Below are 25,067 nucleotides of genomic sequence, written 5' to 3' on the forward strand. Positions count from 1 at the left end.
CGGCACTAACGTGGAAGGTGGGTGGAGGGCACGGTGCGGCTGTATTAAAGAATACAGCTCGTTGGGGAAGAGGAGCATAGAATCATAGAATATCCTGAGTTGGAAGGGACCCATAAGGATCATGAAGTCCAACTCCTGGCTCCACACAGACCAGCTGAATCAGAGCATATGACTGAGAGCGTTATCCAGACACTTCTTGAACTCAGCCAAGCTCGGTGTTGTGACCACTTCCCTGGGGACCCTGTTCCAGTGCCCGACCACCCTCTCAGTGAAGAACCTTTTCCTGATATCCAACCTAAACCTCCCCCATCGCAGCTTCATTCCGTTCCCTCGGGTTCTATCACTGGTTGATGATATCACTGATATCACTGGTTGATGATCCTGCCGGTAAAGGGACCGGCAGGTAACACAGGCATAAATACCCAGGCAGGAAGCCAATACGTAAGCTTCTTCTGCAGCTGTTAACAGCATCCTTCTAACAGAGAAAACAAACACCTTTTTGGAAAGGGAAAGTCCATGTAAACGATACCCTCGGTACGGAGCAAGACTCTGGGAAAAGCTAATGCTTCCCAAGGCAGAACAGAAATAAAATTCCCTGTTGGAAGCTGTTACCTCTGAAAGTCTCCATTAAGATTGCCCCTTGCCAGAGAAGAAGATTTTCTCATGAAATACAGCCTATAGAGCTAATTCTAACAGCTTTCCCTATGTTTAGACATCAGGAGCAACCTCAGGGAAAAGCATACAAAAGATCCTCAGAAGGCAGCAGGAGAAAGGGAGGAGCATTCCTTGGGTCTCTCGGGTTTCTTTTGGTCCTTCTCTGTAAAGTGGTAATGCTGTTTCCGACATTTCCTTAATGCTGAACTGCCGTTCGGCTTCTGACCACCACTGATCTACAAGCTGATTTCAGCAAGCTGCCCCGGTTCACAATTTCTCTAGAAAAACTTTTTTTTTTAAAAAATTAAAAAGTCTACTCGTGAATGCTGCCGTGAAGGTTTTAAGATGACCGCAATGACTGATTTACCTTTGCATCACCTTTATTCCTACGTACCAGGGGAAACCCCGTTCTTCACTCCAGCATTAGAACAAGCAGGACAACACCGATGTTACCTTGAAGACGCTGGCAAAGCCGAAGTAGGGGCTATGGAGAGCAGGACAAAGCTAAGGAGAAGCGATGTTGTGAGGAGTACTGCTGTCAGCGGGTAGAGAGCAGGCTCTCAAGCCCAAACCGTGTAGCAGGTGCTCCAGAAGGCAGGTAACAAACAGTCTGAGTGGGACACAAACTGCAAATTTCGGCTTGAACGCTTCAGGCCATTAGCAGGTGCTTCAGGCAGTCATCCAAATCAAAGTAAGAAAGTGGAAAGAGCCAAGTGCTGGTTAAAGAGGTTTGCAAATGTGAAAATCCCAGCACGGGCAGATAAAACCTTTCCCCGGTTGTGGGAGCAGGCTACTAAGAAAAACAAAACAAAACAAACAAAAAGCATACGCAATTTTTGTAAAAATGGCTGTGTTGGGGATTTTACTGTCATGTACTTAAGCCCCAAGATGCAAATGTTGGCTGGGATGCTGAGATCAGCAGTTGTATGTCCTCAGGTGGTTAGAGACAAGACAGAAAAGAGCTGGCATTTGGGGAAAATAGAGGGCCCATTTGATAATGCTTCACTTGAGCTTAAGAGGGTTTCCCCTGTGGGTATTGTCCCAAAGAAAGCTCCAGGCAAGTTTAGACTGGTTCATTACTTGTCACATCCAGAAGGTGAGTCAGTTAATGATTACACTGACTCCCTTTTGACTTCAGCTTCACATGTTTTCAATCCGAGAACTGCGCTCTCATCAAGGCAAACACCACTCACAACAAACAGAAATACAGAGGGAATCTGCGTTTCAGTTGCTCACGGCACATCCATAGTTACTTTATTCCTCAGGACTTCACTGGCGGTTTGCAAACTGTATTTTTGGTAGCTAATACGCAGCACTTACAACCCGTGTTGGGGGGGAGGGGGTGTCACTTTTCTATATAAAAGTACAGGTCAGAGACTTGGCACTTGCTTTATTAGGATTAGTCTCCAAAGGACCCACTATCGGGGCCTTGAAGGTTTCCTTATACAAGCTGAATATTTGCTTCCTCAAGGGTTAATTCCCTGGGGTCTCCTCAATCTGGAGCAACGCTACTTGGTTTAAGTTACCTTACACAAACATAACAAATAGGACAGGCTACTCCAAACAGATGAACTATATCGGCCAATGATAGTATATTTAAATCAGATGGTCACTTGAACATTATTGGTAAAGTTCTCCTCGCTGAGGGTTGCATCCTTTGCCAGAGGCTAGCAGGCTTGACAGAAGGAGAGAAACAAATTCCTTTCATCAGAGTAACATGAGTCAATATGTGGAAAGATACTTCCATCTGCTCTGTGTTTCTGGTGACATGACATTACCGTATAATTTGGTATACATTTCTAACAGAATAGATAAAACAAGACGGCTCAGCAAGTATCGTTTACGTCCCACATCTATGGGAAGTTCTCTCAAACCGTTTTCAACGTATGGCGCTACATGGGCAGCTAAGACTCGCAATGGAAATGCTGGAGGGAAAACCACGTTGCTGTTTATTTCAGAGAGTTATGGCACAGACAGGCATCTATGGTGCACTTCTAAAAAGAAACACATTACACTTCTCTCAAAGTGCTCTCTGAAGAAGCACATTTGGCCAGCTACAGACATCACCAAAGGAACCTGCTGTGTCCAGCAACTCACGGACGCACACAACTGACTAGACGTAACCCATCAGTAGAGTGGCCTGTGCTGTTTCCACATTAATTTTGTGTCCCTGTATGTTACCAGAGCCCTGGGACTTTCATGGTCTGTGGGCAGCAAATCGGCTGAGCCAAAAGGGAAGGTTCCACCTGACTAGGCCAGTAGGAGCTATATTAAGCTTGTCTCAGCTGGAGGTCATTCTGCATATTTTGAAGGCTGCTTTCTTGGTAGTTGGTCAAGCAAACGGTGTCCAGAAATTAAGAACCTGATTTTTATAACACCCATAATACACGGAACACTTCTGAAGTCCAGACCCTACATATGTAAAGGTTTTAATTTCTAAAATGTTTGATCAAAGCCATTTCTTTCAGGGCCAAGCAGGCTCTTGGGTTTGCTAAGCAGTTGCTTCACGTCTCACTCCTAGTAGGCTGCTGGTAGCCCTGCAGCCAAGAATTGATTTTCACAATTCCAAAACATTTTTTGATACTTCCTGACCAAATGGCTTTGCAGTGGAAATTGGTTTCTGCCACCATCTGTTGTTACATAGTTCGGAAGTGCTAGCATTTTCCTTCAAGAGGGAAGAAGTTGGGGAAGATGCATGGCCAATCCCAATGGAATAGATACTCTTTTCCTTACTGTCACTTTATGGGGAAGGCTTGGCCTATTTCTCAGCAGCTGTGAAATTGTCATCAGCAGGATTCTTTACAAAGCTTGGTGGCATATGGAATATATTGCTCACTTCTTAGTACTGTAAAAACAACCTTGCTGCATAACTGAGCTAGGCAAAGAAAGCAGGTGCTTGATTAAAAAAAATCCATGATGCATCAAGCCTCTATAGACTTTGTAGAAACTCTAGACAAGGATATTTTGGAGACGATTATGTTTTCGAATTAACTAAGAAATATTTTGGAGAAGCTCCTAGGCCTCAGAGGTGCAACAGTCCCTTAAAAATGAGCAGGTGAAATCACCATGTCACAGGATAACATCATATTCTGCCATTCACAAAGGAACATTCACATTCCACACCAAAGGGAAGTGTCATCCCCCCCTGTGTGAGGCATTAAAGCTACAAGGGTCCAGTCAACATTTCTGATGTGATGGGAGACTATTTATTTAACATCAGTTTTAGGTCACATCTTTTTGTCAAAGCCTGGCCTTATTTTTACAGCTGTGGACTAGCCAAGAAGTAAATTAAACAAAATAATAATAATGATAATAACCCCTATGGCATTCTGGTGACCATACACACTGAATTACCAATACAGGGCTAAAATTGCAGGAGTTCAAGTTCTCCCCACAGAAGACACCCAAAGAGCAACAAGAGAGAAAGAAGCTTGCTGAATTTGCTTGACTCTCAAGTGCAAAGCAGTCAACAGCATTTTCATACGCTGCCAGAAAAAAACCCCAACAACTCAAAAAGAAACTGTCAGAAAAGGGATTATGAAGAGATGCAGTTAACGTCCCCACTGCTATATATTCCCCAGTGAATGTCCACTCAGCTATACACACACACACATATTCACAGTCATCTATGTCCTGCTGTTATCTAGGAGAACGGCCGCAGCAGGTGAAACCAAAGGGCCCACTGAGGCTTACTTGGGACAGTGGCAAACAGCAGATGCTTAGTGAAGGTCACGGGGCAGGCGTATAGTGACAATTCCCCAGACTACTCTTCCCAATATCCATCTATTTGCGGCTCAGAGACTTCCTTTAACACAATACATACAATTTTTCCAGATTAGCGATCTGCTTTTAGAAATCTTCGCTTGCAGTTACAGACTTTTTTTTAGAGCAAGGTTCTCCAGCTATACTGCACGTTTCTTGTACTAAGCGAGCTATTACATACTGATATGGAGAAATCCAGCCTGTTGCCCTCATCCCAGAGGAAAGGGCAAAACAAATACTTGGGCAACACGTGCTGCTTGAATTGCTATAAAGGTCTTCCGCGCATAGTCCAGTAGAGAAGAGGGGTCTGCTGCAGCCATTGCATTGCACAGCGGGTAAGGTCCTTCTGTGATGGTGACAGTTTGGAAGTCGTGCCCTTGAGGTTATGTTTTTAAGTGGCACATATCCTAATAAAGCCATAAACACAGACCTGTCATGGATAGGGCTCTGAAGCTACCCGTTACATTCCCGTCACTGTTTAGAAAGGACAGAGTGGCCTTTTCGGAGAAGGGGATAGGGAGCACATTGCAGGACACCAAGGTACCACCAGCTACATGGACAATCAAGGGACAGCGTGTACCTGTCACCTCCCCCCCAGTAACACACCAAGAGGGTCAGTGCTTTTCCAGAGGTGTTCAAAAAACTAGTCGTTGTTCACAGTTCAGTATGTTTGCTATTTATACACCTCCTTACTGCACAAATAGCTGCCACATGCTTTACCACCCAATAACATGCGATTAAGCCAGAAAAAAAAAGAGGCTGAAGGGAAGAGCCAGCGTGTAAGAATAAAAGGCTCTCCTAGCAGTTTCACACTCTATTCATGTAACACACAAATTAGAAAATAATACAGGCTAAAGCCTACTGTCTAACTAAGCAGGCTTAAATAACACTTAGCTCTTTCATAATGCTTTTCATCCAGAAATCTCAAAATATTTTACAAAGGCGTGCGGACTGGGAACAAGCCAGAATGCAATCCACTGCTCTTCAGTCCCAGGCATTTGCTCTTTCCATTAGACTACGTCACTACCTCCAGGTAGGAGCACATTTCTCTTATAGTTGATATGGAAAGATGCATACGTGCATCAAAGGAGTAGTTTTTCCTTAATTTTCTACACACTGATTGCTTTTAATACCTCGTTTCAAACACTCTGTGTTTAAAAATAATAGCTCACAATGCACCTATGCTAGTCTAGCTACTACTACGTGCATAAGTAATACTTCATGTAAGATACAATCCTCCTTTCAGTTACAGTAGGAAAGCAGACAATAATCAAACCATAAATGCCTCTTCTCAAAACTTTTATTCTTTTCCACATGCAAAGAAAAAAATAGGTTCACTGATCATCAAGACAAAATAAAAATTACTGTGATAGAGGAAACAAAGAGAAAACCATAAAGAGTTTGCTAAAAGTAGAAAAAAGTCAATACTTTCCTCCAAAAGAAACAAGCTCGCAGAAGTTATCACAGAAGTAGGGTTTCATAACAGAATTCAAATGGCCAACACGGAACAAGTAAATATCTGGAAAGCTTAAAGTTTTACTTTCAGCATGCCAAAATCAGTATGGAGAGCAAAGTGAGTCAATAAAACACACCGGTGTTCACCTACGTTCTCACATCAGAAAACTACTCTGTCAACAAACAAGTTTTGATCCTTGCTACAAAAGCAGGAATCCACAGTAACACCTCAAAAGACAGTGGATAAATTCCAGATTTACACCTAGGAAATCACATTTCTGATTTTTAAGTCTTTGTTGAACAAATTATATTTACCATACATCAATGCCTATGGGCTTTTGAACAAGGGAGGCAGCTAACATAAACTGTGTGTGAAAAAGAACACATATCAAAGTTTGTGGGGTTTTTTTAAGGTTTACAATGAAAATAGTATTGTTCAGAACAAAAAGGAAAAAAAAATCTACCAAAATTTTATCTCCATTCTCCCCAGTTAGAACTGCTGGCTAGTGAGTGAGTTTGCGTAAACTCAGTTCAAAGTAGCCATAAATAGCATCTTTTTAAGCTAATGATTTTCACCACAGGCCATCTAAAACAGGCATTAAGAGTGGCCCCAAAACAGATCCCCTCTGTGTTCACCTAAGTGCGTTTATTTTTGTTTTGCTCCATTTTAACGTACGTATACATCCTGTGTTTTCAGCTTGTCTTTTCAGCCCACTCCCATCCTCCACACTCCCAATCCGTCAGCCAGACTCCAGGGACGGGAATTAAAAATGACCACGTTTAAAAAACCCCTCTGCCTCCCTGCGTAACAGACTTTACAGAAGCAGAAAGAGTAAAAAGCTGAAAAGTTCCCCACGGTCTTTGCCTATTAAAGTCCACAGCTTGCCAACAGCAGGGCCACGGTTTAGTGTCAAAGAACAGGGCACCGGCTTGCGTTTCTGTGCAATGGGGAGTGCTGGGGTAATCCTGTCTCTTTACATTTCAGATCACACTGTTTGCAGAGAAAGTCAACAACACTGGGATGCTCAAAAACACCCTGTAGTATTACACGGAGGACGCAAGATGCTTGCTGAGAAATAGTGCTGACACCAAAATATGGTTGATTCAGCATGAGCGATAAAAAAGGTTATTTTTGGTTGGCTCAGGCAGTATTTGATTAAAATAGGATTAAATCCTCATCAGACTTGCTTAAAAATAATTTTACACCCATCCTATCAGGCTGCATCATTTCCCATCTTACAGTATTTTCCACCATTAAAAAGAAAGGGGTACGTTTCTCTCCATCAAATGAGCAAAAAGGCAGGGGAAGTCCTTGAAAAGAGTACCGCAAGGAAGTAGAAGGAAGGATTGGGTCAAGTGGCAACCAAACAGAAGCCTTCTGCTCTTTCCCACTGAGAAGTAACAGTATCTGGGCTATAGATATGTTTGTCAAACATATCTATAGCAGGGATAATTAAGTTAGTGCAGCAAACTAGCTGCATGCTTTGAAGTGTTCGTGCAGTTGCTATACTAACCTTTCTTTCACCTGGGAGGTTAAGCTCACCATCTCCTCACACATATTGGCAGGCTCATGACCTATACTCCATCCTCATTATCACATCGTTTCTGATAGCCGCATGTCTTGGAAATGATATTCAAAGGTTTTGTTATAAATAACGGAGACTAGCAGAACCCTAAATACAGACTTCTGTCACAGAGGAATAACTGCCTGGAATTTCTTAAGGCTCCTTTCTGTCAAGGAGTTCATATACTTTACAAACAAATAAATATCCCTACAAGGTAGGTATTGCTATTTTTCCTCTTTCAAGGCTTCTTATGATTAGTATCCAAAAGTCTTGGTCCTCGGTTTCTTATAACTGGAAAAACTGGGGGAAAAAAACATTCTTGTCCTGCTTTGCAAAAGGCCCCACAAACATTTCAATTTCTATGCTGGGATCACTCAGAATAACAGGGTCAAAATATAAAATAGAAACCTTTAAAATCCTTGTCTTTGGCAGTATTTTTTTTTTTATTCCATACTATTACTAGCAGCGATATCTTTCCTGTAAAGATCAAAAGTAACGTGATGGCAAGGATTCTGCTGAAGTCTGTTACTGGGGTTTCTGTCACCGGCGAGAAGACCATCGCAGGAGTACACAGAATCTACAACGATGTCAAGGCTGATTCCCACTGATCTCAGTGAAGCCAAGATGTTATCCTGTATGCTTTTCCATACAGTTGGAGAATTATTTCATAAGCACAGATCCTCACTTACCTACATCCTCCTATAAATCAGAGCTCTCCGCTGCCTGTTCTTCACCCAAATCGACAGGGGCCTAGTGCCAGTCTCACCTTTTGTACATTAGGTTTCTATGGCAAAAAATATTATTACCTGTTCTTAAATCGGTGTATTTCTAACCAGGGTAGGACCCTGCACCCACACGATGGTTTCAAGACAGTGACTTGTAGCCTGAAGGACTGGGTTGGCACGTGCACTCCTGAGTTTCACTCCACGCAGAAGTTACCAGCATTTGCTTCTGAGCAAGGGACACAACTATGATAAAAACTGCATCTGCCCTTGGGCCTCCTCTACTGTACAATTCCCACTTACTTTTCTCAGCGACACCTGCGTTTTGGGTATTTACAGATCTAAGAAATCCTAGTTGAGCCATGAGCACCATTGACAGGGCAAGAAACCGCTCTACGGGCCTTCATTTTCCAGCAACATCAGCCAGACACATACGTTTTGACCTATTCACTCGGCAAAAAAGAAAAAAAAAACACCCTCTTGCTACATTTGATTATTGTACCTTTGCCTTTATTTCCAAGTTAATCCTTATTAACAGTTATTGTCCCCGGTATTTCATTTTGCAGGATGCTAATCTGGCTGGCTGAAGTCATACCTACGTTTTACACGAGGAGAAAAAAAAAAAAAAAAAATCTCACCTGTAGTGCTTTATCCGTACCCATAAAATGACGCATAAAAATGCCTCAAAGGAGTCAGGTGGCAGACTTACCTCCTGCACCTCAGCTGCTTTCAGAGAGACAAAGCAAACGAGCAGGACAAGGCTCGGAAGCTTGCCCTGAAAATAACAGCTCTCGCTTTTACAACGGCGGTAAGCCCACCTCACAGCGACATGTCACCGGCGCCGACACGAAGCCCGCAGCCTGGCAGGTCGCTGGGGAGCCCAGCGCACGGAGCCGCTGCCGGTACGGGGAAGCGGTGGTGAGCAAGGGAGACCAAACTTCCTCCTACGTGCAAACTCAAGATTCAATTTTCTGCAAGGTTACCCCCAATAATTAAAAGGTTCTGTAATTTATCCTTAAAAGCCAGTCACGATGGGATCCATCAAAATCAATCTATTATCTTTTTACCTCTGCACGTACTGTGCGTGTGCGCATCATATGTAATATGGTTTACCAGATGAATGCTGGCAATATTTTCCACTAATTGCGAGAGTTACTAAACTGAACCTTAACTAAAATTAAGTTGACTATTAAAAGCTCCATGAGTAACCCAGCAAACGGAAGCGCTGTATATAGGATTTAGCAAGCACGCAAGTGATCTGACAACCACCAAGGCACAATATTTGCTGAACTTCCTATACCTAAAATTGGTTCCATACAATAGTTATACGTTCATTATGTATGACGATTTAACGCTCACAATACCAGCTCCCTCCTGCAAGTGGCCAGCAACGGGTTTCTTTACATCACCTTACTGTGCTATACCTAATTTGTGCTCGGTTTTATCACTCTGTGTAACATGTTAGTATCTTCATGGAAGTCCAGAAGTAGATCTTCTGCAGTAAAAAGAGGTAAAAGAGCAAGACAGGAACACTCACAAGACTGCTCCTAACAAATTTTACGAAACTGTCCTTGAAATGCCACAGTGAGATTATGTGACAAATAATTCAAAAGTACAAATGAAATTATGAAAGATGTGCTTAGGAGCCAATGTTTGTATGCATTAAAATACCAAAATAAATGTATAATAATTCAAGCATGCTGTTCTGAAATCACGAGGTTAGTGGATTGAAAGTTACAGGTTAATTTATAACATATACTCTCCATTAAAATAACAGATCTCCCTGTATCAGTTTTAAAAGTACATGAATAATATTCTTAGCTATGAAGATGTCATTATCATAGACAGGCCTACAAATTTTAGCTACCTCAATATAAACACAACTGGGCTTTGTAGGAAATAACATGCAATAACAAATGCTATGTGTAAGTTTATTCACTATATAGAGACTTCTTATGGTTGCAGTTTCTAAATTTTCAAAGAATGTATCTTTTTTTGGTGCTCCTATGGTTTCTAGGTTACACTTCTATACAAATAGGTTTTACGTGCTGTATTGTTTTCAGGATTGTACACATGTACATAAATCAAAAGCAGCGATAAATAAAATTAAGGTTGCATGCAGTCCAGCTATCTTTGACAAATCAGAAAGCCAGGAATTCCCTGAGAAAAAGTTCAGCCAAGGGAAAAAGAAAAAAAAAAAAAGGAAAAAGAAAAATGTTGTTATGTGTTAATGTAGAGAAAAGGTACAGGAAAATGTCTCTACAACTTTTGCATAAGAGAGGGAATGATTCAGGAGAAATGCTAACAGACTTCCTAAATACTGCCCCCTCAAAAAAAATCCAATATTTTAAAAAACAGAAGGTCAAAGTGAACGTATGCAGAGTTCCGTGAAAGAGTTAAAGTTATTGATGAAAGACTATTTGCTGATAAGGATGCATCTATTTGAAATAGGATAGCATTTGGGACTACTTGAGCAAAAGTCTACAGAAAACTGATAAATCAAGGAACTGAGCAGGATTTAAACAAACAACAGGCATGGCTGAGAACACACGAAATGTCACGGGTACAGCTGAGAAATAAGTGATGGCACAGGACCACTTACTCAGCTACTAACAAGACATTATTTGCTTTGGCCTCCGCTGAGCGAGACAGCTATCAATCCAGCCGCAGCTCCAGAAATTCTTGAGACTGAAGCCCTACAAAAGCAGTTATTGTTTCTGAGTGCGTACACGGAACACCCCGATAAGTCTGGCTTTCAAAAAACAAAACATCTGCCATATATCACAGCATCAGTTGAAACCCTAAGTGACTCCTTGCAGGAAAGAGTTCTTCCCCCCCAAAGTGCTTCCCACAAAAGCTGCTCTTACAAAACACCGGGGCCTGGATTCTTCAAGAAAACCTCCAGGTGCAGTAATTTTGCAGCCCAGTACCTAACCTTCAGGTGCTCTGCCCATGCAACGGAGCCCTCAGCGCTCTTAGTCACTCCCATGTCTTGATACCTCTTTCAAGGTTCTCAGGCTGCTCCTGAAAGAAACCTACTGGAGGGTCCTTTCCTTCAAGGGCACAGCTGGAGAAAGTGAGATACATCACACACAGAAAGCCACCATTTTGCGAGAGGAGCTCGTGCTTTCTGAAGTCTGTCGGGATGCGGAGGGGAGGATGGGAGCAGAGAGGCTCGACCTTGTCAGGATGGAAGTGCTTGAGAACTTCCAAAGCAGATCTTTGGCCACCTGGGAAAGCTGGATATTGAAAACGGAGGCACTCACACAGGTTAGGCAACTTCTAAGGTTAGGTGGCAGTTCAGTGGGGATATTGAAGATCTCAGCTTGGGCTTACAATGCCTAAATCCCACTTAAGTCCCACTTAAGGCATCTAATCCTTTTGTGGATCTGGGCCTAAAGCCTTACCAGGAAGGAGAGAGTCTATGCATGCAAAAGCTGATGGTCAGTGACAATCTGGTTCTGTTAAAACTAAAATACACAGAGAATGACCTTATTTTGTACAACGGAGTAACGCAGAATAATCAAAGACGTGTTCTAGTCACGGAAAGTTAATGGAAAGTTAATGCAGTTGATACAGATCACAGTCCTGTCTTTAGACCCCATGACAGTTTTGCTGACCTGGAGAACATTATAACCCATAAATCATGGGTCTTCAATAGCCCAGGGGAAGAAGTACATTTGGAAATGTTCAAAAGACAAAATGACTATAGGAGTCCTCAAAAAAACTTCACTTACCCACACCAGCTAAGAGGTGAAACTAGAAAGAAGCAGAAATTTATAAAACACTGTGCTGCTTACATAGAGTTAATAATTCAAAGAACAACGCTCTGTCATTCAGTGACCAACCAGTTTGCCATGCTCCATGAAATTAAATAGTTTCAGTCCAGTTCCTGATAGCCAGGAGTCCACCTGACAAAAGCTACCAATTTATTTCTCACTTACCTGCAGTGCCGCTGGCTGTCTCAACCATGAAGTAAAGTGTGAGCAGACCTGGATGCCAGTTGACCCTATATTCCCTACACCTGGTACCTCCATATCAATACTGGTGGGTTGTTGGGTTTTTTTAAAGGTGCCTGTATTTACACCACTTGAATTTAGTTGAGAGGACTGCTGATGTGATATTTTCATATACAAAAAAATATCTAATTGACAAAAATGGTCTTTGCATAAAAGTAGTAGATTAGAATTACAAGCATAAAATACAATTTTTTGTTATTATTCTATATTACTGTGCTTACAAGGGAGATATCATGAATTATTAGTAATTACTTTAATGATAAATATTTCTGCTGGTCCCCAAGTACGCACTGCAACATTTGCCTGCCTGCACATGCTGAGATTTCCCTATGGGTAAAACACTGGGGTCTCCATTTTGGGGATTCAAACACATCTTCACAGAGCTTTGCATCAAATGAGAATTCTGGGCTAAGTGTCCTTCAGCTGCCCATCAACCAGCACCTGAACTGTATAAACTGGGAGAGAAGCAAGGGGACTTGCCTCCCAGTTCTTCCTGTCTGACTTCTGGCAGCTCACTCACTAACTCCTGCAAGTTTTGCATTACAAAATCAGTATTTGACGTAAAATATAGGAGAGCAGACAAGCAGGTATGTCACAGATTGTAAAGATGCCGAAGGTACTTTGAGCAAAGGAAAAAGGCCCGTCGTCCCGTGCAAGCGAAGCCCATGGGACCACGGTGCAGTCCTTCCTTCCTGAACACTGCATTATCTCACCAGATTGAAATTTGGTTTCTTCTACCAGGCACAACGATTAAAATGTCCCCCACCTGGTTTTCAAGGGGTGTAGGAATTACTAATGCTTCGCAATGAGCCCATGGTAAGGAGGCCAGTGCAGCTTCCCCAATTTACTTGGATATTGGTCTCAAGTCTAACTGTGCTTTCACTTGCATTTTACTTTGAGTTCTGGATTCGTCCCCAGGTGTACGCAGGCAAAGTCAAGGTGGTATCTCTTCTGTCCAGCCACCTCCTCCCTTTTGGTACAGTGTTATAATGTACTTATAGGTCTGATTTACAGGAGTACCCCAATACGCTCTTAACACAGACAAGCAACAGAAAATACTTTGCAATTTGGCTTTTTTTTTTTTCCCAAATATTCCTGTTTAAGTGCTTTCCTTTTACTTCTCAGAAGTATTTCTTTTCAGTAGAAGTCAGTCTATTTTTGCCTCCTGTTAATCAATGTATAAGCTAAATCTTACCTTCCCGACTCACACAAGCAATCGCCCCTCCGTCTGCAAGGCAGCTCAGAAGAACAGGGAAAGTAGGATTTGTCCTGTATCTACCTATGCATTTGAGTTGCAACCTGTGCTTGCCAGAGACTGGTCAGCTGTAACAGATTGATGAGAAATTGTTTGAAATACTTCTAGTTGAAAAATATATAAATCATAATTACTGATTAAAAAGCATAGATGTATGTGACATCTATGAAATACAGGAATAACCTAGAAATATAGAAATAACCAAAGTTCCAGCCTAGGGGTCTTATAACCTAAGTTTTCCAAATAATACAAATGTTACGACAAGTAAATACACAAAACAGTAAGGCAGCATACTGCAAGGCGACAGTGCTGTCTGCAGAACAGCAAGGGTTAATTTTTTTTGGAGAGGTTTAGGGAGCCATGAAAGTTGTGAATTTAGAGTCACACTGATTTGAATTGTTATATTAAATAACGTGCAAAGTTATTTTTGTTTGCATTTCTTACTGACTGCTATTCTCGTTCCAGGTTCCTCCTTACAAAGCACAGGCACAGCAGGGAAGTAGCACCCAGGAACACATTAAGGGAGAAACATTAGTGGAATGCAGCAGGATTGGGGGAGAGACCCTTTTCCGCAGAGAAAGTGCTTAAGCAGGGGCATTTGTGCCTGCGTCTACACGTACGTGGAGAGGTTTGGTGAGCGCATGCCCAGGGAGGGGGATTTGGTTATGGTTAGAATTTGTGAGTGACAGCCATGTGACAGCTGGGAGTCAGCAAAGATTTTGTAGGGATGGAAATTCCTGAGATAGGACACACGACTGCTCATGCGATCTGCATGTGCCTATCATCGTGCTGTATTATAATAGCTGACACTATGGTTTACCAGTTCTCCAAAAGAGAGGCTATAAATTAGGAAGAGGATTTGAGAAATGGTGGATGAGAAATGAAAGTCATAACATTTAAAAGCGAAGGGATAAATATATTTTGTTTTCACGTTATCGAAACAAGCAAACAAAAATCTCCAAACAAACCACACAACACTACTAAAACTTGCATTTCCATGATTTATCTTTAGTGACAGGTTATTATTTCCTTAGAATGTAAGCATTTTTTTTTTTCTTACTAACTTACCTAGGAAGGCCTCGATCCTACAAACACTTACAAATACTAAATGTTAAGTGCTTGAATAATCCGCGGTGATTAGAGTTATCCCTACATTTTCAGGATCAGGGCCTAAGTCACAACACGCAATTAAGCAGAGGCATTTCCAAAGAACTGCTTCATTCTCCCTTCTGGGGGTCTCAGGCAAACGTGAAGCCAGTGGAGATGTGCAATTGAAATCAAACCGGAAAAACTGAAATACTTTCCCTTTAAACACTGAATTTAAGCCGATACAGTACCACATGACCTTTACCATAATTTCTATTAAAATCATTTCATGTCTGGTTGCTTCTGCTATCCTGGCTCATTTGTATTGTTTACAACAAGTCATTGCTCTCGACAGTTAGTGGTGGCTGAATCCATGGTTACCAGTTTTTACATTCACTGGTTAAATGGAATGCAGCTCTTTGGTGGGGTTTCGTGGAGAAAGCTCTTAAGAAACCACAATCCAGCTATCAATCAGGCTAACCTGGGAGAAATTAATCTGATAAACAGAAGTATCATTGCGTATGAAAAATTTATGGAAAGGGAGCTCAAGGCTTTTATTAGTCGCAGTCGCAGAAGTGGACACGTTCGGATCGGACTTAGTGCAAGGAAGACTTAGGCTATGTGGTCTATGTCTGACATTCATCCATGTTGTGCCTTCTCCGGCGCGCACTGCTAATAAAACCATACTGTTTAAGGCTTTAAAAAAAAAAAAAATCTCGAACACTTATTTTACCAGAAATGTGCTCAGAATATAAATAGTGCTTAAATACAGGTTTAACCAGACTGCAGTCCCGGCAAAGTAACTTAAACAGACACAGACAAGATAGTAAAACACAAAATAGACAGCCTTGAGTAGAATTCAATTAAGACAAAAAACACCCCAAACAGTGCAATGTTGTTAATGACTAAATTAAGCCTGCAAACAAATATATTTTATTGCCACCTAAGAACAATATGCACTAATTCCGTTTGCCCTGTTATTTATAGTTTGGTGTAGGGTGGGGTTGCCAAAATCAAAAAGCAAAGCAAAAACTTATTTGCAAGATGGACCCCCAAATCCTTTAAAATGCCCAAAAACATAAGAAAAGTTCTATATAGTTTGATGGCTACAATAATTGTCCCACAAGCTACATGAAAGCAACAAATAGTTAAATCAAACATATTACTACTAGCTCATCTACTGCAAAGTCACTGTATCAGAAGCCCGAATTGATTTGTTTCCTTAGAACAAATTGAAAATGAATGTAACATAACATCCGAAGGAAAAAAAAAAAATAAAATCCCTCCTGCCCTGCTAATCGGCTATCGTATAATGGTTGATTGCAGCTTTGCACCGTGCTATTGTTGCCTATATCATACATACTTACAGGTTCTGGGTTCTTCCAAGAGTTTGGTGCAGTTTCAAGGACAAATGTCTTAAGGAAGTCTTTCTACTGTGCAGCAGTGATCCTAGCTCTGATCTCATTACATGAGCAAAGTGCTACAGCTGACAAAATGAAAGAAACTTCTTCCTGCGTGAAGAAGAAATCTTGGAAAGTCTCAGGGTTAAAAAGGCTGCTTAAATGTGCTGCTTGATTTGCTCCCTAGTTGTGTATACACAGTAGCAGCTGATCTCTGTTTGCAGCCCTGCAGAAAGAAACCTTTGCTGAAAACCAATGGCATCACATTTCAGCGGAGCTACTGCCAGGCTCTGGAGAGCAAAGCAACCTTTGACAACTTCACCCAGTTCCAATCACCGGCGTTTGCTGCGTGTCCTGCAGGACTTTTGAAACTGTATATTTACTGTATTATTTTTATTAACGCCGCGCTGAAATCCTGCATCCTAAGCAGTCGTGACACAAGCAGAAGTCTCCCTCGCTGTAATAGGAGGTTTTGACTGTGTCACGACTGTCAACTGCAGAATTCGCCACAATATATTTTGCTTTGTCTTGATTGTGGCATTTGCAGATGAGAAGCTGTTAGCTGCGCTCAAAAGCATTTTCTGCCTTAGAATTGCTAAATTAAGTGCAATAGGCATCCTGTTTATCCTAAATTCATCCCGAGCCTGCCTTGCATCAGTCACACTTCGCGGCGCTTTTTTTTTTTTTTCTGATACAGAGTACAAGTCAATAGATTTGGGGAGTGGGAGGGGGCTGATTATTTCATGTAGTATCTTATCTAGAGCCTTTTAGCATGGCCCCCGTTGGACTAAAACCGTGGAGAACAACACCCCCAATTCGGCAAAGTTTGGTATTCTGACCAAAGTCCCAGCGTGACTCCAAATATCCATTAGTGCCCCCTTAGCTCCTTGGCCCTCCAGAACCAACCGGGGATGCGCAGAACCTGCATCCGCTTCTGCGGTTCTTACTGCTGTCCAAGTAAACTAAGGCGACCAGAAAAGCAACATTTAAAAATAATACATCTGCGAGCGCTATTTCAACTCTTAAAGTGGGAAGCAATACGCCGAACATATCCGAACATCTGATGTTAAAGAATTATCAATAATTAATTCGGATTCAGTCCTTTCACCATTTACCCCAGGGTGATTCTCCAAAGAATAACCGGGACTGTACATCTCCCCCACCCACGGTCAGAGCGTGACCGTAGAGCTTGCACGCTGCTTTCCAAACGGGACCTCCCTCTCACTCCGGGATAACCAGCAATCCTCAGAAACAAAATTTAAACGAGTCCCTTTTAAAAATGCACCATTGCAGAGTCTGGTTAGGAGGAGTTAAGGGGTTTTTTCTGAGCATTTGTAAGACAGATTATTCACCACTCTCTTTTCCCCTCGGGCGCTCTGACTATTCTAGCTACTAGTATATTGCGTGTTATTTCTTTAATATTTTGAACTTTATTCCAAAGGGCAGAAACCAAAACTGACAGTACATCAGGACAGCATGCTCTGTGATTCAAACAGCAAAATAATTGAGATCCTGCGCACACACAACATCCGAGTGTGCGTACGCACGTTGCACACGCTCACTCACAAGCACAAACAAGTATAAGGGTTTGTAGCCCAATTTTCGGAGGTACTCATAGTTCATGTCCTCACCTCCCTTCAATTAAAAAAAAGTAACAACACGCAAAACCTGATTAGTAAAGCATTAAAAATAATTTTTATAAAAGGCAGGCACCGTTTATAGCAGGGTACCGAACTGATTCAACATGCACTTCCACCCAAATTTGCCTCTCTCCTATGGGAGAGAGGTCCCCTGGACCGTGCCACACCAGAGAAATGAAAGCGTCTGGTGGCACCAGCAGGATTAATCTTGCTCTTCTCCCTGGAGAGACAGTGCAAGGCAGGGGATCAAAATCCCAGCTACGAGGCTGAGCTCTGGCTAGGCTCTGCCACTGACCGGCCGCGACACCTCTGACACATCACCTTCCCGTTCCGTGCCTAAACCAGCACCGTCACATTTAACGCATCTTGCAAAAGCACGGCTTCTGTGGCTCCATTGCTCAAGCTTTGAGACAGGGATTGCATGTCGGAGAAAGGTAAAGGGCTAGAACCTGAGGTTGTGCTTCCAGCTCCCAGCTGTGCCGTAAGAAGGGCCGTGACCTTGGACTGCCTGCTCTCTGTGCTCCAGTGCCCAGCCTGCTGCCCAGGCTCCGCACACCTCGCTCTCAACCCTCGTCCACCTGCTCTCTTTTGACTGTAATACAGCAGGAGAGGGTTGGGTTTTTTTCCTGCTAGAAATTCAGCACAGAGTAAAACAAGCTCTTCTTGTCAGGCAGAACTCAAGACACTAATTTAAGACAAGCAAAAAAAAAAAAAAAAAAAAAATCCCCGTGGAAGCAGGAATTTCAGTGAATGAAGTTTCCTCCTCAAGAGCCTCTAAATACCCAAGTGTCTGCGCAGAAAGGCTGAGACTCCCGAACGCAGCACGAGAGCAGTAACCCCACCGTATTCAGCAGTCCTACGCCACACGCCCCCGCTGGCACCTCTCAAGGCTGGAGGACATCCACTCTGGGTTATACCCCACTTCTCCTCACCTCTCCTCTATAATCGTGTCCCAACCATCACTGGGTCAACATGGATCCAGGGGCGCAGCTCCTTCAACTCCCCTCTTTTGTAAAAGTCTACACAGATCCCGACCACAGGACACACAGGAATCGCGAAATCTTTCTCCTCCCAGTCTTCCCAGCTGTACCTCAACCTGCAACACTCTCTCTTCCCTTTTCTCTCCTTTCTGATTTTCTCACTGAATTTTGTTTTCACAGAGTTGTATATGGCAGGGAGCACAGTAATTATTCAAAGTCCATTTTCCAGCCTTCAGAGGATGGGGTAAAGTAGCCTAGCTACTAAGGAGAAGCCACAAAAAATGTCTGGAGAGGATGGGGAACAAGAGCTAGGCAAGAAATGAGGAAGGGGAAGCCAACCCTGAGCTTACTCAATGTCAGAAACTGTATGTCTCCATCCCTCCTCCACCCGTCCCCAGTGGAACGGGTGGCCCTTGGAAACCAACCCCACCAAAGTCTAAACTTGTACTGGTGCCCAAGATGGACCATGCTCTGCCTTCCTGACGTCCACCTGCTGTAACAATTTAGAAAGCTTCTTGTTTAATTCATGCAGGTCTCAAAAGTCAAAGACATCATCAAGAGGAAGTCATTTAAGGCTAATACTACAAACAAGTAAACCAGAGTAAATTCTCAGTTTTAGCATCAATCTCAGGATATTTGTTGTATACTTTAAAACCCTGTTTCCAGAAGTCAAGTAATGAGAGACCAGCTTTCTCTTTTAAAAAGAGATTCCTGGCTCTTATAATAAAAGAGGAATGATTGAAAGTAACCGCAATAAAACAGAAGTCCAGCAGAAACACAGTGATACTGTTAAAAGTCACACCTCTTAGCGACTCTCAAAATTTTCAATAAGCAGTATCGGTTTTAATTATCATGTTCTGACCCCCATAGGAATACACAGAGTAATGAGAGCTACACCTGAAAGCACCTGGAAGGCCAGACTCCAAGAAACACATCCTACCTGTTTTATTCAGACAGTTAGGATTTTGCTTAAATATTAAGTCTGAAACTCTGTTCATCTAGACCTGCCTGATCTCTGCGCCCATCCTGCACGTGTCCTGTCCCCGGTCTATCCCTATACAGATTAACTGTGACTCCTGGATTTTCTTTTTACCACTGTAATGCATTTGGATCCTCGTCAATGTATGGAACACCTTCCTCATCCTCACAGACCCAGTGGCTACGTTCTTCTCATTGAAATTCCTCCATAAAAGTCACTTTTCCCTTTCCATCTCTTAAGACTTTAAACCAAAACTACTAAAATCATCAAGAAATCTGTATGCCTAGGCCAGGTGGTGTTCCCACCAGCAGCTCTGCACTACCTGATCATTCACCTTTCCTGTTGTATTTACTACGCTCGCATTTTGTGCTACGTGTACAATTAAAATTGTTTGGGTTTTCATACCGTTCTTGTCTTTTATTTGCTCTCTAAAGTATCCGGCATACTTTGAAACCAATATAGGTGATAATATAGACGTAAATATTGCCATGGAGGCATCATAATAAATTTGACAGTTGTAATAATTCATTCAAGGTGTCTAGATCCAATTTAAATTCTTTCCCAATTTTAACTGAGGCTTCATAACCAGATGAACTTAAACCAAGGTGTACGACTTCATGCTACACTGGTAATCCAGCCTAACTAGGAAATAAATTTTCAGTGATTAAGTTGAATTGTTCGTACAAAACGCCAGCTTCAGCTTTTCACCCATACAAAATAGCTTGGAAAATATATACTGCATGTGTTTATTATAGCTACAGTTGCTATGAACATCTATAACTCTCCAACAATTTCTTTGATTTATGTTCAAAAACATACAGGGCATGAAATGATGCCTGCAACCTTACATTTCCCTCAAGAACATTGTGGGTAGAAGATATATTCCAAAACATCATGTTAGATTCCTTGTTATGTCTCCTTTTTAAAATAAATGTATGATAATCAATTACACATGCTTCAAAGCAACTGCCACTAGATTCCCCAACAGAAAAGCTGTTGGAGAAAAGTTCCATTTTCTTTCCCCTAATGGTTGAGTTATAATAAGAGATCTTGCTCAGATATTAAAGGAAAAAAATTGTATTATAAAGGATAGGCCCTGCTCAACTTGTATATGCATGCGCAGGTTTGTGCTTGCCTAGACTTGACTTAGAACAAGGTTTTCAGAGGAGTAACATCTCCACTGAACAACATGCTAACAATAGCATGTGTGTGTGAAGATCTTGCACCTAATCTCCTTGTCATATATGCTTGTAGCAATCCAACTGATGTCAAGAGAATGACACAGATGATAAGTTAATGTATCAGGCTCAACTTTCCTTTCAACCTCAATATGCAAAACATTCATTTAAGAAGTCCACCCAGCTGTAGCTTCCACTAGAAACAGAAACCTGCAGATGTTCATAGGAATATCAATTAAGCCGGGTGGGAGCTCTGCCATTAACGCTGGTGCATGTAAGATTGGTCTTTGCAGATCTGCCTGAACTCCACGCAGAGGCTGAAGCGCACGTTTTTCTCCAGGGCATTGAGACCGATGGGTTATACGCTGTTATCAGGTGAGCATAACACGGACGCTATCTCCACAACCTCATGGCTCTGGCACAGGGACGAGGGCAGCATCCCCCAGCAGCACCCTTGCCCGCGGTGGGGAGACCAAAGCGGCCAGGAACGCGCAGCACGTGGCACCCAGCACAGAAAAGCTCAGGATCTTTTGTCTCCTCTGAACCGGCTGGTTTGTGCTGCCTTCACCCCAAGCAGAGAGGCCCCGCTCCCTACATCCTGGGCTTTTCACGCTGTGGGTTATGCCGCAAACGAGACAGCAGGCAAGCGATACGGAAAACTGGACTGGATGGGAGAAGCCCCTCTAAGGAGGGCTGACACCTATTGGCACTGAGTTTCGAGCGAATATGGAGTAAGCTGGATCCAAGACTTGTTTCAAATAAAACATAGCCCTGTTCATCTCCGCAAGTGTGCAAAATTTGTGTGCGAAATCTGGAAAGAGAAATAAATTCACTCATTCCACACAGTTTTGGGTTTTTTTTTCTGTCTTCCTTTGAATCAAACCCTCAAAGAACAAAAATTCACAGGAGAGGAAATATTGGCTTGCACCCTCTTTGGACTGCAGCGCTATTTTATCCGTTACTAATGAAGCCGAGGAGGAGGAGGAGGAGGAGGCGGAGGAGGAGGAGGAGGAGGAGGAGGGGAGATTACTGGACGTGTGTGCCTATTGCCTGTGCAGCCCCAGCTAGATAGCATCAACAGTTGTTCTCCTATTTTCACAGTGGGAAATAAGCAGGTACTAGCTGTATAGGAATAATCAGGAGGAATCTAGGTCAAAATCAAAGCAAGACTGCTCTGTCCGTTTGAGGAAACTCACATGCAAACACAATACCCATGTAGAAACAAAGAACTTATTTGTAACGGTTACGTCTGTTAGGATTGCTAAACAAGCGTGCAAACATTGGCCTACCTTGAGTAAAAGACACTGTTCCTTTTGTGTGACTTTTGAAAAGGCACTCAAAATCAATATAAACTTGCGATATTAGGAAATTTTATAATCATTATTTCAAAAAGGCAGACTTGAAAGGGTATCTTGTTCCTGGGTAAATCTTCAGTTAGTTTTTCTAGTACCGGTGGTTCAATCGAAAGATTCGCCAACTGCCCCCTGGAGAAAACTGAAGATCTGCATTTAAATGGAGATATAGTATTTCCAAATGCACGGTACCTGCAAGGCAGATACTGTCAAGGTTTCTTAGTGAGTGGATCTCAAATTGTATTAGGTACATTTCAGTGCTGTAACTATGCCCATTTCGTAGGACTGGGGCTATTTCCATATCATTTTTCTGTATGCATGCTTTGTAATATTTGTCCTGATAAGTCAAAATTCAACCCCCACCCACCACAAAGCCCTCACATAGCAACAACAAGGAATTACAACCTTATGTATAATTTTCTGATATGCACAATGAAGACTATATTAGATAGCTTGACTAGAAATCTTAAATAATTGAAAAGTCTGATGACTTAATAGAGTAGTAAGGTTGGTTTACAATGCAGCCAATTTAGAGCCATAAAAACACTGTGTAAAATTTTTATCTTGTGGTTGACCATTACGTATCCTATTTATTATTCCAAAGTATTTCAACAGCATTTTTCTTCATCAATGTGGCTGCTGGCATTTAGCACCCACTCGCTAAATGCACGTGATTTTCCTGGAACAGCTTTAGGGAAAAAAGAAAAAAAAAACAAAAACAAAACCAAACACAAAAAACCTTCGCAGATCACTACAAAACTGTTCCTTGTTCCAATATGCATCTTTTCACATTCTGACTTGAACCGACTTCACGTGCTGCAAAATACGTTCGAAACTGCCGAGACTTAAATATAATAAATCAAAGCCATACACATGAAGTTAAAAAGCCTGGTGTAACTACTGATCCTGACACATCAGAGAACCAAAAAAAAAAAATCAAACCTCATGAATACTTTGTTGCTAATGTACACGAGTTCAAAGAGCAGTGTTCCTCTTAGGAAAACATCTTAATTTTCATATCAGAAAATCATCCTAACCTTCCAGAAAAGTTTTTGCGAGTATGCAAAGGCGGCAGAGAGAAGGTTTAGAGTGCAAAAGACACTCATGATGGGTTTCAGACACACAGGCGTTAGTCCAGGCAGCCTCTCGCTGAAATTCAGGTTGCAATTGAAACGTCCCTGTAAACAAGGTTACTGCGAACGGCCCCAGATATCCTTCTCAGCAACACCTTCACCAGGAGCCCTTCAGCTGTCTACTTAGTTTGTTATACCTTATCTCGCAGCCCTGACACCCTAATGCTGATTCAAATTCAGGATTCAAAATGAAAGATGAAATATCTCTAGGATCACTTAATATTGAAATACCGTTGCAGTAATAAGTGGTGCCAGGCTCGAGATAGGGACGTAGTACTCTAGTGGTAACCTTTTAATTTCTGACAAAATACTGTGGAATAACTGTGATACTGCACACACAGTTAACGCAATCGATTTGTTTTCCTTATTTTGATAATGAGCACGCTGAATGTCATGTTTACCTTCTCCTGCCCCTAGCACATTTTAAACTGCAAAAGTCCTCTAAAAGGAGACCTGCCAGATTCCCGTACAGACATGAAACCCCTCACACCACACCCCCCCCCCCTTCCCCAGCACGCAGAACCACGGCTACCTTGATGCTCTCAAGACACGGAAGATCATAACCACATGAGTCACTTCATCGTTCCAAGGCTTTGGCTATTTTCAGTGGAAATGCAACGCACGCACCATGTATAATCTAATGTAGGTTATATTGTAAACTACTCCCATTCTGAAAGCGACGGTAGGTATGCTACGGCAGAACATTTCGTCCTCTGAAATAAAACAGGGAAGTAGCACCAAAACGTATCAGGCAAGTTTTGCACTTTGTATGTGAAGGTGGCTAATAAATGCTTAAAACTTTGGTGGTTTTATACAAAGGGCATTCAGATTTCCCTCCCGGTCACAAATGAAGATAGGTTGGAGTCGGGGCGGGTGGTGGTGGGGGGTGTCATCTGTTATTCTGTTGGGTTATGTCTGCTGTTAGTCTCCTAATAATATGAAAAGCCGGGGGGGGGGGGGGTGTATAGGGAGGGGGGAACTACAGGAGAGAAACCCAAGCTGCTCAGCGCCTGCCTTCCCACACTACCATTCACCTTCATTTCCCTCTCCTTTATATTCTACTCATTTTTACTTGCCTCCCCCATTATTTAGTCATCTCCTAAATGCAGTCCTCTCTTCTTTGGTGTCACGAGAAACATATTAACTAGACCAAGTACTCGGAGCACTTTCCTTGCAGCACTTCCAAAATATACCTCCGGACCACTCGCTCCTCCAGAGCATTAATGCCCAGGGGCAAATAATTTTTTTTTTAAAAAAAAGGGAAAGGAAAAAAGAGAAAAAAAGATAATTTCCTCGCAGCCGGGTCACAGTCAGAGCCCCACATGCAAACACTTCTCTAACCCCCCCTCGCCGGAGCTGGGAGGGTGAAGTATCAGGAAGCGCAAGCAGTACGCTGACTTTCCACACTTTCCTTCGCCCCTCCTGATTTTGGGTTCCCTTTGTGTGCGCGTGTCCCCCTGCGCCCGCTCGCGTGGCCGCGGGTCCTGACACTACGGCGCGAGCAAAGTGCGTCCCGCGTGAAACGGCCACGCCGCCGCTCCGGCCGCCCGGGGACGGCGATGAAGAAACACCCCGCGGCAGCAATAACCCACACCCCCCCCCCCGCCGCTTCCCCGGCCCGGCGTGCAGGGCTCCCACCAGGCCTGCTCGGCTCCCGCGAACCGCTCGCAGAAGTGTTTCAGGAAGGACAGGGCGGCGGGGGAGGGAAGGACGGGGGAGAGGACGGGCCCCCCCCACCCCCCGCCGGGGCGGACGGGCCCCGCCGCTGCCCGGGCCGCGCCGCAGCCGGGACACTTCGGGGCTCCCGAAAGGGCACCCCGGGGGAAGCAGGGCGGCACGGGCAGCCGCCGCGACAATCACACGCGCCCCGGAACCGGCTTGGAGAGT

At 42.9% G+C, this 25,067-nt stretch overlaps 1 protein-coding gene across 20 annotated transcripts in view; it reads right to left on the reverse strand.

The window, feature by feature from the left end:
- The window catches only part of ESRRG (estrogen related receptor gamma), a 404,653-nt gene that overhangs the window by 357,990 nt on the left and 21,596 nt on the right, over positions 1 to 25,067 (reverse strand). For 2 of the 20 annotated variants that reach the window (XM_075749254.1, XM_075749256.1), the window contains exon 1: positions 15,886 to 16,246. The exons of 15 other annotated variants lie outside the window; for them this stretch is intronic. In XM_075749254.1, the coding sequence (XP_075605369.1) occupies positions 15,886 to 15,983 (98 nt within the window). In that variant the 5' untranslated portion in view covers positions 15,984 to 16,246. Of the gene's footprint in view, positions 1 to 15,885; positions 16,247 to 25,067 lie in introns of those variants that run through there. 3 more of the 20 variants (XM_075749257.1, XM_075749280.1, XM_075749274.1) reach the window with 3 other exon arrangements.

This window comes from Balearica regulorum, chromosome 3 (assembly GCF_011004875.1).
Source record: "Balearica regulorum gibbericeps isolate bBalReg1 chromosome 3, bBalReg1.pri, whole genome shotgun sequence".
Lineage (NCBI taxonomy): Eukaryota > Metazoa > Chordata > Aves > Gruiformes > Gruidae > Balearica > Balearica regulorum.